This window comes from Pleurodeles waltl, chromosome 7 (assembly GCF_031143425.1).
Source record: "Pleurodeles waltl isolate 20211129_DDA chromosome 7, aPleWal1.hap1.20221129, whole genome shotgun sequence".
In the NCBI taxonomy this organism is placed as follows: Eukaryota; Metazoa; Chordata; class Amphibia; order Caudata; family Salamandridae; genus Pleurodeles; species Pleurodeles waltl.
The window spans coordinates 1266997581-1267012149 of NC_090446.1; the positions used below are offsets into that span (position 1 = coordinate 1266997581).

The window sequence follows — 14569 nt, forward strand, 5'->3', positions numbered from 1 at the left end:
AACACAATCTCCGCAAGGTGGCGCATATAGATATTGAATAAGGTAGGGCTCAAGGGAGAGCCCTGTGGCACCGCCCAGCATGAAGGGCCATTGGCAGAAAGAAAAGTCTGGTCGGGGACCTGGAATTAGTGATCCTGCAGAAAGGAGGTAAGCCAATTGAGTGCTGTATCCGTGAGACCAGTCTCAGAGACTCTCTGTAAAAGGATGGAATGGTCTACCCTGTCAAAGGCTGTACTGAGGTCAAGTAGGATAACCACTGCAGACAATCCCTGATTCAAAATAGATATGAGCCTTTCTACCACTGCCACCAGTGCTGTTTCTGTGCTGTGAGAGGAACAGAATCTACTCTGCATAGGATGAATCAGTGAGTTGGATTCAAGGAAGGTCGAAAGGTATATATTGACATATCTTTTCAGGAGTTTGGAGGCTCCAGGTAGGAAAGAGATAGGCCTACAATTACCTAAATTGGGGGGTTCTAGGTTTGTCTTCTTAAGAAGGGGCTTGCCTATTTCATGTCTCAAATACCGGAGAACCACCGCTTGGGCTAAGGAGAAGTTCAGAACTTCGGACAGAATGGGATCAATGGACACCGCCCCTTGCCTCAGGATATGCATATGCAGAGGGTTCAGAGGATGCCCAGATTTTACTGCCCTTAGCAAATCCTCAACTGAATCAGTCCCCACCACTGACACGCACATCTTCACTACGACGCTGCCACCCTCCGCGCCCTAAACACCGGCTGCTCTCCCGCCTGAAATCAAGACTACCCGCAGACCACCCGTGGACCCTTCTCCTGCTGAAAATGCACCTTCACCAGCCTCCACGCCAATGACCCACCCACCAACCCAGGACGCAACCATCTCAGATGTATCCTCCTAAACACCCACTCCGTCCACAAGCATGCAGTAGAGCTATGGAATCTATTCGACATTGCCTTCCTGATCGAGACCTGGATAAACTCCTTCTCAGCGCCTGACATTGCCATAGCCATCCCAGACGGCTACAAGATCACCTGCAGGGACCGCTCCAACAAACCAGGAGGAGGCATCGCCATCGTCTGCAAGAACACCCTCAAGATCACGCCTAGCACCGAAGACACCCTCAGCACTGCCGAACACCTGCACTTCCAGATCCACACTGACACAAACACCACCCTCCGAGGGACCCTCGTCTACAGGCCCCCCCGGCCCCCGACAGCAGTTCAGCGACTCCATCACCGACGTCATCAGCACGCACGCTCTTGCATTTACTGACTGCATACTATTTGGGGACTTAAACTTCCACCTCAAGAACACCAACAACAACAAGACTGCCACCCTGCTCGACAACCTCTCCAACCTCGGCCTCAAACAACTCTTCACGACACTGACCCACTCCGCAGGACACACACTCGACCCTATTTTGACCGCCAGCAATCACGTCTCCTTCAGCCACACCACCGAACTCCACTGGACAGACCACCGCTGTGTCCACTTCTCCTTCAAGAAACCCACAACACACCAACACCCACAACGGATCCCCCACCGCAGTTTGAACAAGGTTACCGAAGACCAACTTTTCTCAACCCTCTCCCGGAACCCACCCATCGACACCACTGACACTGATTCATCTGCCCGCAACTTCAGGTGATGGGTCGACACCTGTGCCAATACTCTCGCCCCAATCAAGAATCCCTCCAATAGACGCACCGAAAGAAAGGCCTTCTGGTTTACCGTTGACCTCCACGAATCTAAGCAAACCTGCCGAAGACTTGAAAGAAAGTGGGCCAAGATCAGATTCTGTACAACCACACAGCCTTCAAAAATGCCATCCGCAAACACCACTTACTCATCCGAGCCGCCAAAAGAACCACATTCAGAGACCGAATCAGCAACAATGCACATAGCCACAAGGAGCTCTTCAACGTTGTGAAGGCACTCTCCAACCCCAGCTCCAACGCCAATGACATCCAGCCATCCCAAGACATCTGCGACTCCCTAGCCTCCTACTTCCACCACAAGATTGCAGACAGCCACAACAGCTTCAGCACCCAGACCCCCCCAGCAACCGCCAACACCAAAGATTCACCTCCAACCAACCTCCTGCTCTCCTGGACCCCCATCAACAACAACAACACCCTCAAAATCATGAAAACCATCCACCCCAGCTCTCCATCTGACCCCTGCTCTCACCACATCCTCAACAAAACAAGCTCTGTCATTGTACCCAAACTACATAGGATCATTAACAGCTCCTTTGAGTCCGCCACCTTCCCAGAGAGCTGGAAACACGCAGAGATCAACACCCTCCTCAAAAAACACAAGGGCGGACCCAAAGGAACTCAAGAACGTCGGGCCAATCTCCGAAACGTCATCGAGAAGGCTGTCAACAGACAACTAACCTGCTTCCTCTAGGAGAAATGCACTCTGGACCCTTCCCAATCCGGATTCCACAGCAACCACAGTACCAAAACCGCCCTCATCGCCGCCACCAACGACATCAGAACCATACTGGACAATGGCGAAACTGCATCCCTCATCTTCCTTCACCTTTCAGCCGCGTTTGACACAGTCTGCCACCACACCCTACACTCATGCCTCAGCAATGCAGGAATTTGCAAAAGAGCCTTGGATTGGGTCACCTCCTATCTCACCGGCAGAACCCAGAGAGTCCGCCTCCCCCATTCCACTCGGAGGCCACTAAAATCATTTGCAGCGTACCCCAGTGTTCGTCCCTCAGCCCCACCCTCTTCAACGTCTACATGGCTCCACTCGCTAACGTCACCCGATCCCACAACTTCAACATCATCTCAAATGCCAACGACACCCAGCTGATCCTCTTCCTCACCAAGGACTCCACCAAGACCTATCTTCATGAAGGAATGAAGGCTATTACCAAATGGATGAAGAGTGGCTGCCTCAAACTCAATTCTGACGAGACAGAAGTCCTCATCTTTGTCTACACCCCCTCCACATGGAAGGACTCCTGGTGGCCTGCCACTCTCTGAGCCACTTCGACTCCCACCGACCATGCCGCCACCTAGGATTCATCTTGGACTCCTCATTATCCATGATGCAGCAGGTCAATGCCATCTCCTCCTCCTGCTTCAACACCCTCCACATGCTCCGAAAGATCTACAAATGGATACCCACCGAAACCAGAAGAACAGTCACCCAATCCCTCGTAAGCAGCAAACTGGACTACGGCAATGCCCTCTACGCAGGAACCACTGCCAAACTCCAGAAGAGGCTGCAATACATCCAGAACGCCTCTGCACGCCTCATCCTGGACATCCCCCGCCACTGCCACATCAGAGACCACCTGAGAATCCTGCACTGGCTCCAAGTCAACAAGAGAATCACCTTCAAACTCCTCACCCATGCTCACAAAGCACTTCACAACACCGGACCAGAATTCCTCAACAAACGGCTCTCCTTCTACACCCCGGCCGCGTCATCTCCGCTCCACCGACCTCGCCCTTGCAACCGTCCCACGCATCCGCAGACCTACAACAGGCAGTAGATCATTCTCACAGCTCGCCGCCAAAACGTGGAACACTCTTCCCACCCACCTGCATCAGACCAAAGACCTCCTTACCTTTAGGAAACTTCTGAAGACCTGGCCTCCCTCCCCTTGAGCTTCTTGACACCCTGAGGGGTGAGTAGTGCGCTTTACAAATTCCTGATTGATTGATTGATATGCAAAATATGCTTAGTAGTGTTTCTTTATCACAGTCTCACATCAAAATATGATCCAGGCGTACATATTTCAAAATTCAAAGGCCATGTGCATTTCAAAATCAGTCTTAATTCAATAAAAGTGCTTTACATGAGTATAAGTTATGTTACACAAGGACACATTCCTTTTGGGCCTTAGGCATGGGGAGATTAAGTGATTTTTCCAGAATCACACAATATCGAGCTGATGCCGAAACTCAAACCTGGCTCCTCAGTTGCAAAGTCTGCAGCTCTTGCCGTAATGCTACATTCTCTCCTCTAAGTGTAACATATAATCAAGTGATCAACTGGATAAAAAAAATCCCATCAAGATAGCAAATAATTTAAAAGTGCTTTGTCGCAAACTCAGAAAAGATGCCCATATTTTAGTTTTTAGAGCACTAACCATAATCTCTATGGGAATAAGACCCGCTGACTTTTATAATTTCTAAACGAAATGGTTTAGGTCTTACAGTTTTGAATTAATCAAGATCCATCAATCAATCAACGTTTGTTAAGCGCAAATGCTCACCTGTGAGGGTCTCCAGGCGCTGGGGGTGGGTGTGGAGTGTCCATCAGTACGGTGGTTCTTCAACTATCCATTCCTTCAAATAGCCATGTCTTCAGCCTTTTTGTGAAGCTGAGTAGGGGAGTGGTCTGTCTGAGGTGGGGACGGTAGGGCGTTTCAGGCTGTGGAGGTGAGGCAGGAGAATGAGCGTCCCCCTATTCTTGTTTTTCAGATGTGGGGTACTTCGTCAAGAGAGAGCTGGGATGAGTGTAGGGTCCTGTGGGGTACGTGTAAATTGAGTCATCTTTTCAGGTAGGCTGGTCCGGTGTCTTGGAGGGCCTTGTGTGCGTGGATGAGGATTTGTTTCTCTATGGGGAGCCAGTGTAGTGTCCGCAGGTGCTTGGAGATGTGATAGTGTCAGGGTAGGTCAAGGACCAGTCTGGCAGCAACGTTCGGGATGTTCTGTAGTTTGCAGGTGAGTTTCTGTTTGATTCCGGCAAAGAGCACGTTGCCGTAGTCTAGTCTGCTGATAACGAGGGCATGTGTGACGGTCTTTCGTTGTTTGAAGGGGATCCATTTGAATGTCTTGCATAGGAGGCGGAGGGTGCGGAAGCAGGTGGATGCGACTGCGTTGATTTGGCGGTCAATGTTGAGTTTGGAGTCCAGGATGATTCCGAGGTTGCAGGTTTGGTTCGTGGGGTGGGCGGGCTTCCGAGGGTGGAGGGTCACCGGGAGTCGTTCCATGCATCGGGTTGAGGGCCCATGATGAGTACTTCAATCTTGTCTGCATTGCGTTGTAGCCAGCTGTTTTTCATTCAGTTGGCGACTGCTCCCATACCTTCATTTAAGTTGTGTTTGGCTGTGTTGGGTTCATTGGATAGGGAGAGGATGAGTTGGGTGTCGTCGGCGTAGGAGACGATGTTGAGTCCGTAGCGTCTGACGATAGTGGCTAGTGGGGCCATGTAGATGTCAAACAGCATGGGGCTGAGGGAGAATCACTGGGGAACTCCGCAGGTGGAAGGTGTGGAGTCTAAGAGGAAAGGGGAAAGTCTTACTTGTTGAGTTCTGCTGAAGAGAATAGATTGGATCTAGGGTCTTGCCTCTGATGCCAGCCTCGTAACAGGGTGTGGTGGGAGGCCGTGCCAAAGGAATGGCATCAGGTGTGCCACACTTTGTAATAAAAGTAAAATTTTAGCAATCTTGTAGTTCATTAGAACACTGTGGGGAGGCAGATGTCAGGGACACAGCCTTGGATAATTGAGGGCTGGTAGAAGGTCACAGAGGCAACATGTTGATCACACTGGGAAGATTGGGAGGGGCAGTGGTAGCGGCAGTACAATGGACCATGGAAGGCCGGGGAAAGGGGGCGAGGGCAACAAACTAACCATGCAGGACAGGGAAGAGAGTCTGTGGCAATATAACAGACCATTCAGAGCAGAAGGAAGAGTCAGTGGCAGTACAACCATACATGCCAACAGACCCGATTCAGGCAGGAGACTCACTGAGGTCAGGAGGAACGGGGTAGGGACATGGATCCGAATAATAGAGGCAAGGATGGGGATGGGCAGAGGTACCAAACTGACCTTACAGGGCAGGTATCAACGTTTTCAAGTACCAGAATACACCACACAGCACAAGCGGGATAGCAGGGCAGCACAACAGACCATAGAAGCAATAGGGAGGGGGCAGGGTCATGCACATGGACAACTAGTGAGCAGAGGAGAAAGAGGCAAGGGCAGCAAGGTGACCATAATGGACAGACATGAGAAACAGTTGTAGCATAACGGACTATGAAGGACATGATGTAAGGGGCACAACAAATGATCAGACAAGGTTGGAAGGAGGGTATAGGGGCCTGCACATGGAAAACAAAGGGCAGGGGAAAGGGGACAGGGCTGGAGCAGCCAGCTGACCGTGGAGGGCAGGCAGATGGGCACTGGAAGCACAACACACCATGGAGGGCAACAGTGAGACTATAATGGCATACACACAGACAACAGAGGGAAGATGGAAGGGGTTCAAGGGCAGCAAGCTGACCACACAGGAAAGGTGGGAGGGGCTGTGGCAGCACAGAAAGCCATGCATGGCAAGCAGAAGTAGCAGTGCAGTGGCCATGGAGGGCAAGGGCATGCAAAAAGGACGATGGAGTACAGAAGGGATGAATAGGGTGCTGGACATAGGCAGAGAGGGCAGAGGAAGGGGCTTCACAACAAAACACACTGGGTGGGCAGGGGGAGCAGGTGCAGCACAACAGAGCATGGAAGGCAGTAGCAGCAAAATGGACCATAGAGGACAGGAGGCAGGGGATAGGGGATAGGGGTATGGAACTTCGACAGGCAGGGTGGCGTTGGCAGTGACAGGCAGCTGTCATCTGGCCATGCTAGGCACCTGGGAGGGGCTGCTCAACAGAACACTCAGTGTAGATAGGAGAGGCAGTGGCAGGACTATGGAACATGGTGGGCAAAAAGGAGGGAGCAGGGGCTAGCACACAGACATCAGACGGCAGGGAGAACGAGGGAAGGGGCAGCAAGCTAAGCACAGAGGCTAAGCAGGAAGGCAATGACTGGGCATATAATTGGGCAATAAAGGGCAGGAAGTGGCAAGAACATCAAGCTAAATGGAGGGCAGTGGCAGAACATCGGACCATGCAGGGCATGAGGGAGGGGACGGGTGCATGACTCACACAACTGAGGGTAGGGAGGAGGTGAATGAGGCAGCAAGCTAACTCTTCAGTGCAGGTGGGAAGGGCAGTGGCAGAACAACTGCCACACAGGGCTGCAATGATGGAGCAGGGCATGGACTTGGACAATGGATAAAAAGTAGGAGGGGCAGGGGCAGCAAGCTTGGAATGGGCCGCACAAAGACTTATAGAAACAAGGGCCGTTGTAACTACTAGTTTCTATTTATTCTTCCCCCTTTTCAATCATATCCCCTGGGTTCATAAATAAAAATAGAAGGGTCTTACCACGCACATATTTTTAACCTCAAAAAAGCATTTTGTTAATCTCAGTTTATCTATCATAGTGAAAGAAACACCCAGTGTTCCTGTGTCTTTCATTAGTAGCAGCATGCCCTGTTCCATAGAGAAAGGGAAGAAACCCTATGATGAAGCATGCCACCAAGGGTTAACCTTGGTGGGTAAGGGTTTTTCACAAAAAAAACAAAGTGCTTTTTTACCTGTAGGGGACCTTAAGTTGTAATGTAGACAAATTTGTCTTTGACACATAACAGTAGGGCTCCTTTGGATGAATATTTGTTGGGTATTAGGAGGATGAGCTCTCCTGGGAAACACCTCTGACCTCCCTCTTTGAGGTAGTATGGCAGCAGTGCAATGACAGGGCAGCCCCAACCCACATTGCATTGCAATAGACATTTTACATACTTAGAAATTCACTAAAAAACAAAGGTTACAGGGACTTTATAGTTAGGTTTTGATTTTACACACAAAAAAGGTAGAAATTCAGCTGTTATAGTTAGAGTTATTTCAAGTAACTATAATTTGTGTACTGAGGTAACTATAACTTGTGCCTTGGCCATGCACTGCTAATTACACCAGATAATACATCACTCATAACATCTTCTATGACATCATTGATATCATCATTGATATCACTGTAACATTTGCAGTAAAATTATTGATGAGAAAACTGTGCATGGTGAGGACACAAGTTATAGTTACCCTAGGACACGAGTTATAGTTACTTGAAATAGCTCTAACTTTAATAGCGGAATTTCTATGGTTTTGTGCATGTAAAATCTGATCCTTACTATAACGTCCTAGTAACCTTTGTATTTTATTAGTGAATATGCACAGACTCACACACATATACACACTGAAAAAATCAAAGGTTAAAGAGATGTTATATTTGTATATGGTAATAAGATCTTCCCACAGAAATTCACTGAAAAAAAACGAAAGTGCTAAAATAGGGAGGTAAAAGAACACTGAAAACACCAGAGAGAAAAGTAACATCATAGTGAGGTGTTGAATTTGAAAGCATGAAAACAACTATAGTTCAGTGACCTAACTATGGGCCAGATGTAAGAAGGATTTTTCTGGTTGCAAACGGCCCGATTCGCAGAATCAGGCTGTTTGCGACCAGAAAAAATGCCTTTTGCTCTGTACCATGCCTTATTTGTGATTGAGTAATCTATTACCGAATCACAGGTTTGATTTGTGATTCGGTATTAAGAAGGGATGTGTTTAGGGCATCCCTTCCTAATAGCGACTCGCAGTGGTATGTATGAAGGGTTTGCAACTGAAAAGTGGTCGCAAAACCACCAATTTTTACCCATTCCCCTTTCTCAATGTTTGTAAAAGCATTGTGGGGCCACTGCGTACTCAACAAATGAAATGAAAACTTTTCATTTTTTTAAACACATCCCATTTTCCATAAGGAAAATGGGCTGTAATTAAAAAAATGCTTTATTTAAAAGCAATCACAGACAAATGTGGCCTGCTGACCTCAGCAGGCCACCATCCCTGTGATTTTTGCCTTTTCCAATGGGTTGCAAACTGAAAGTTACATCATTAGTATTTATGAGGCAGGTCTATATGCAACCCACTGGGAATCATTAATTAAACGCAAAAGAGTTTCATACATTTGAAATAGCAAATTCCTAATTGTGATTTGCAGGTAATCACAATTAGGGAAGGGCTGTTTCAAACTTTCGTACATATTGCCCTATATCTTGTGTTCAAGCTAGTCACTGCTTATGATCTTACAAATTACCTCACTCCTGACAGGTTAAATAACATCATTGGTGACATCCCTAATGGCATCTCAAATGACATAATTGAATTTCTTTTTTTTTAAAATCATATTCAGGCAACACCCCCTTGTGCAAAAGGGAGTTGGGCCAAGGCAACCTCGTGCAGGTAACCAACCCACCCTTTTGCCCTCCATGGTCAGCTTACTGGCTCTTCCCATGCCCCTCACCCCGCTCCCAGTTCTCAGTGTAAATGCCCCTGCCCTTTCCCTCTCTGGCCTGTTGTGCTGCCACTATCCTCCCTTCTCTCTCCACATGCGTGCACTGCTCCCTCCTTCTCTGGTCCAATGTGTTGCTACTGTTCTTGTGCTTCCACTGGCCTCTGTTGCTCCCTCTGTCCCCCTATACACTGGCCCCACTAGTCTCCATATGCATGATTCAGTCCCCTCCCCTTCTGGTCCATTGTACTGCCATGGCCCCTGTGCTGCTATGGCCCTCTGTTGCTGCCCCTGTCCCTCCACCCTGCCTCTATTCTCTGTGTGCTTGTCACTACCCTCCCCCTCAATGGTCAGTTGTGCTACCACTGCCTGAGTGTTGCCACTGCCCTCTGTAGCAGCCCCATGTCCCTGCCTATGCCCTCCTCCCCCTCGTTTTTCATGTGTGGGCCCTACCCCCAAAATCTCCATATGCTTGCCCCTACCCCCTCCTTCCCTGGTCTTTTGTTCTGCTACCGTCCCAGTGCACCCACTGCTCTCTACTGCTGCCACGTCCCTATTGCTCACTGTTGCTGCCTCTTCCACTTCCCCCTCCCCACCACAGTTCTCAATGTTAGTGCCCCTGCCTCTAACTCCTTTGTCTGTTGTACTGCCACTGCCCCTTTGCTGCTACTGCCATCCATTGCTGCTCCTGCCCTCTCCATTTTCCCCCATTCTGTGTGTAGGCCCCCTCTCTTCCCTCCTTTCTCTGTTGTGCTGCCCCACCCATGTGCTACCACTGCCCTCCATTGCTGTCCTTCTCCCTTCCCTCTCCCCCTCTTTCTCTGTGTTCATGCCTTGGCCATTCACTTCCCTGATCTGTTGTACTACCAATGCCCCTGTGCTATAACTATCCATTGCTGCCCCTGGCTCACCCTTGCCCCATGTCAGATCATCTTTCCTTGTGGAAGTGTGCAGAGAACACACTTGGCTTTGCCTTGGTCAAGCACAAAGATTTAGGAACGTTTTGGCACTTACAGAAGTGGAACCAGTGTGTTTTAATGGTTAGGTCACAGTTTCCATAGGAAGAGCGTTTTTAGTTTTGCTTCTAACTTTATACTATATTATATTATACTGTATATTATAAAACGTGTGAATGCATTTCATCCAAAACCTACCGTTATTTTTTCACAGGAAAGATCAGCTCTGATAATCCCCTGCTACGCCTATTTTGGAAAAACCTCAGGCAGGATTATAAAAAAAATCTAAATGATGTGTGGGAAGGGACGCATCAATATATCCAAATCAAATATATATTAAAACATTATAGTTTATATATTATACCACCATAATCAAGGAAGATAAAACAATAATAACACGTAACAGTAATATGTTCATTGTTGAGATGATTGATGGTAGGTACAGGGATGTGTTCAGGTGGCAAGATGTGATATTTTCTATTTTCTTGTACTAGATGGCTGAGATCGGGGTTGAATAACTTGGGTTGCATGTTCACTGAAGGGAAAGAGATTTCCAGCGAAGTGTTAAACACATACATTTAAATAATAGAAAGAAAGGAAGGACATATGCTAAGGACTGGTGCAGGTTCTGATTTGGAAACTGAAAATCCAAAAAAGGATACTGTAGGATAATACAAGCACTAAAAATTATAGTTTGTATCTTTTTCACAAGTCAAAAAGCTCTTAAAAAAAGACAAGGAGCAAATAATTGACCCAGAGTTTAGAGATATATCTAGCAGCTTCTATGAAGAAACAGAGGCCCATATTTATGGGCTTTGTGGCACAGGGCAGCACAGAAGTCACCTTGCTGCACTGCCCTGCTTCACAGGGAAAGGGCAGGAATGCACCATCTTTAACCAATACTGCCCATTCCTGTCCTTTCCCCCTGCGCTGGTGCCATTTTGTCAGTGTAGCATCAATGCAGGCATTCTTGTACCATGGTGCAAGGGTGCCTGTGTTGCATGTAGGAGTGTTTTGTGCAGAAAGGGACACCTTCGTGCAGAAAAACAATCCTGAGAGGCTTTTTCCTTATTCTATGTGTGCTGTAGAATGCAGCACACATTGAAAGAGGAAACAACAAGGAGAAACAAATATATTTATCCCTGTTATGCTCCCCTGGGTAGGCGTAAGATTTTTTCACACTCCCAGGTTTAAAAGTACTTGTAAATCTTGGAATGCTTCAAAATCCATCGGAATCGCATAGGAACACCCTCCATAACACCCATGGAATGCCTATCCACAGCATTGAGCTGCGTTGCCTTACTCCATAGTTTTGACGTCAGTCAAAAACCATGTACAATGGTTTTGAGTGGCTTGAGAAATATGACTTACTGGTTTTGCGCCACACATGTACCATTTTGCCTGTTGCAATCAAGGCACAACCCACTCATAAATATGCCCCTAAGTATGCAAAGTAGAGATGTGTATATTTTTCAATTCTGAAGTAAAGGCTAGTTCCCAATGAGCCCTCCAGGGCCACATCTAGTGGCAGGATGGTAGAATCCTGACAATTCCTGCTTTGTGCCCTGCCTGTGGGAGTGCATGATTTATCTGTAATGTGTTATTTCTGGGAGCTACCAAGTAAAGTAATCTTTCAATTTTTATCTGAAGAAGTATTCTTCATATCTCTTTAGTGATTTATTAACATTTGGGTTAAGTGTACCCTTGGTCATAAATACATGGATTAATGTTATTCTTTTTTCTCAACAGGTGCAAAATGTTCTTGGACACTGATACCTTTTTACTGGATATTTTGTTTTTCCGCTCAATTATTACTGCTGCTAGCATTTACTACATCTACAGGTATGCTGTTGTACATATTGATCATTTATAAATGTATTGTTCTTCTGGAATATATATATTCTACAGGCACAACTATATAGCTCCAAGCCATTTTATCTCAGAATTCCAAAACATAGCCATCCTGTTCAGGGTCGAGCCTGAGCAATAATCCAAGATGAGAGTTAAATTATAAAATATGTTGTTAAACTCCAAACAAAATCTACCATTATTCCTTCACAGTAAAGATCAGCTATGAGAATGCCCTGGTAGACCACTGTTGCAGAAGCCACAAGCAGGATTAGATAAACAACCTAAAATGTTATGGTAAAGGAGGACACAATATATCAAAGTCAAAATATTGATCTATAAAAAAATTTAATACTCAATAATGACTAAGTGGTTGTGGAGTTCAGAATAGTAAATCTAGCCTTCCGTCTCTATGCTATAGTAGAAGTCGATATAGTGGATTCAATACATTTGAATGTTGTTATCAATGACATTAATACTGTGACACCCAACCGCTGGTGATTCTTGATAGGACTGATGTAGCTACAAGATAATGCAACGTGCCAGCTTGACGTCGCCACCTAACAGTGCCATGAAATTACTGCAAAAAGAGAAAAAGAAATAGGACCACTTTGCCTGGAGGTCAGAAAAACCCTTCACCCTTCCTCATTACCATTAAGGGCATATGTACGCTATCAGACCTTTTTGAGAATTAATGTAGTGGTACATATTAAGACCCAGGACCTGGTGTATTGTTAGTAATCCCTACGGTTTATTAGAGATAAACAATTGAAAATGGGCCTTTTACTTCTTAGCTATAGCTTGCTGATGTATGCAAGTGATTGTACATTCCTCAACTGACAGCCATGCATGTGTCTGTGATGGGGAAAATGTATATCTACAACATTGTCTCAGCGGGTATAATTCAGGACCAGAATTAGGAAAACTAAGAAATTAAGATCGACACAGAAAAGTATGCAAAACTAATACATGTTTGTATGGTTATTTGATCAACCACAGAAAGCAATAAAGAGCAACCCCAATTCAAAGGGTCAAATTGTGACGGTGAACACAAGGTGCTCATGGTAACAGTGCTAGTGAACGGCTCAAGTGAAACACCAACATTTACATATAAAAACACAGTATATACATATATTACACAAAAACAAAAACAGCTGAGGGGCAAATGTCACAAAGTTGAATTCAAAAGGGAGCTAAGAAGCATTGCTTAATATTTGATTCACAAAATGTATTCAACAAAAATGGCCCAAATTTGGCTGTAATAACAGTGGATTGATGTTCCTGAACAGTTTCATAATCTTCGGGGTGTAAATTGGAATACTGCTCGGTAAGTACAATTCCCTGTGGTTTACTATTGTGACCTCATTTTTGGTAAAGAATTTCTGGAGAATGGATATAAGCATTCCTAGTCTTTGGAATAATACTAAGGAATTGTTCATTATTAATTTCCCTAAATAGTGGTACTATTTTTTGGGAATTGAAATTAAGTCCGAAAAGAAGTGACGGATTGTCCCTGATTGTTTCATTTGCAGATTGGGATAATTAACTTCTTATCTATTCTTGTGGGGTAATCTCCAACAGTGTTAACCATTCAATACATCCTTAAGTGGTGCATTAGTTGATTATAATCAGATTGGTGCTTAACAGGCCTTTTGGTCTGGATGTTTTTTACACTTGTTTTCTCCTTCCTAATATATACTGTCACTCTTTGTTCCTTTTCAACCCCACTCTGGGGCTTGCTTGTCCTCATGACGATCCTTAAATGAACAAGGATCGAAACATCAACTGTTATAACAGTCAAATATGGGCCGCCTTTGTCAAATAAATTATGTGAATTAACTATTAAGCAATTCTTCTTTTCACCCTTTTGGATTGAACTTTAAGACATTTGCCCATCGGCTGTTTTTGTTTCTGTGTTTTATATGTACATATTGCATTTTTATATGTAAAGTTTGGTGTTTCACTTGTACTGCTCACAAGCACTATCACCATGAGCATCTCCTGTTCACCTTCATAATTTGGTCCTTTGCATTGTGGTTGCTGTTTATTGCTCTCTATGGGTGATTAAATAACCATACAAACATTTAATAGTTTTGTATACTTCCCTGTGTCAATCTCAATTTCTTAGTTTTCCTAATTCTGGTCCTGAATTATACCTGCTGGGACATTGTTGTAGATATAAATGATTACCCAAATCTTGGCTGGGTTTCTTTGGGTATCCCCTGTAATAGTTACCCCCTCTTTGTGAAGGGGAAAAGCATTGAAAAATCCCAAATCTCTGCATTTTAGACCCATGACCTATTCGCTTTGCCAATGCTTGTTAAAATGGAAAAATCGATGAATGAGGTTTGAGCAATTCAACGTGCTCTGAAGACCTATTAGGGAGATTTGTGGTGTGTACATTCAATAAAGGGTCTCAGATCTCTCAAAGACATTTAGGCTCGCATTGCGAGTTTGGCGGTCTTTTCGGAAGACCACCGTGGTGGCGGCCGCCAAAATACCGGTAGTGATGGCAGTATACCGACCACCATATTACGAGTCACATACTGAACATCTCCCAAAAAAGCCACAAATCCAACACTGCAAGGCCAACCGAGTGCAGGAGAGAGGCGGTCCCACCACCAGCCCCACCAC

The 14569-nt window shown here is 45.8% G+C and overlaps 1 protein-coding gene across 3 annotated transcripts in view; it reads left to right on the plus strand.

Moving 5' to 3' along the window:
• The window catches only part of LOC138246154 (histo-blood group ABO system transferase 1-like), a 576036-nt gene that overhangs the window by 176302 nt on the left and 385165 nt on the right, over positions 1-14569 (plus strand). For all 3 annotated transcript variants that reach the window (XM_069200435.1, XM_069200437.1, XM_069200436.1), the window contains one exon: positions 11837-11929. In XM_069200435.1, coding sequence (XP_069056536.1) covers positions 11844-11929 — 86 coding nt within the window. In that variant the 5' untranslated portion in view covers positions 11837-11843. The remainder of the gene's footprint in view (positions 1-11836; positions 11930-14569) is intronic.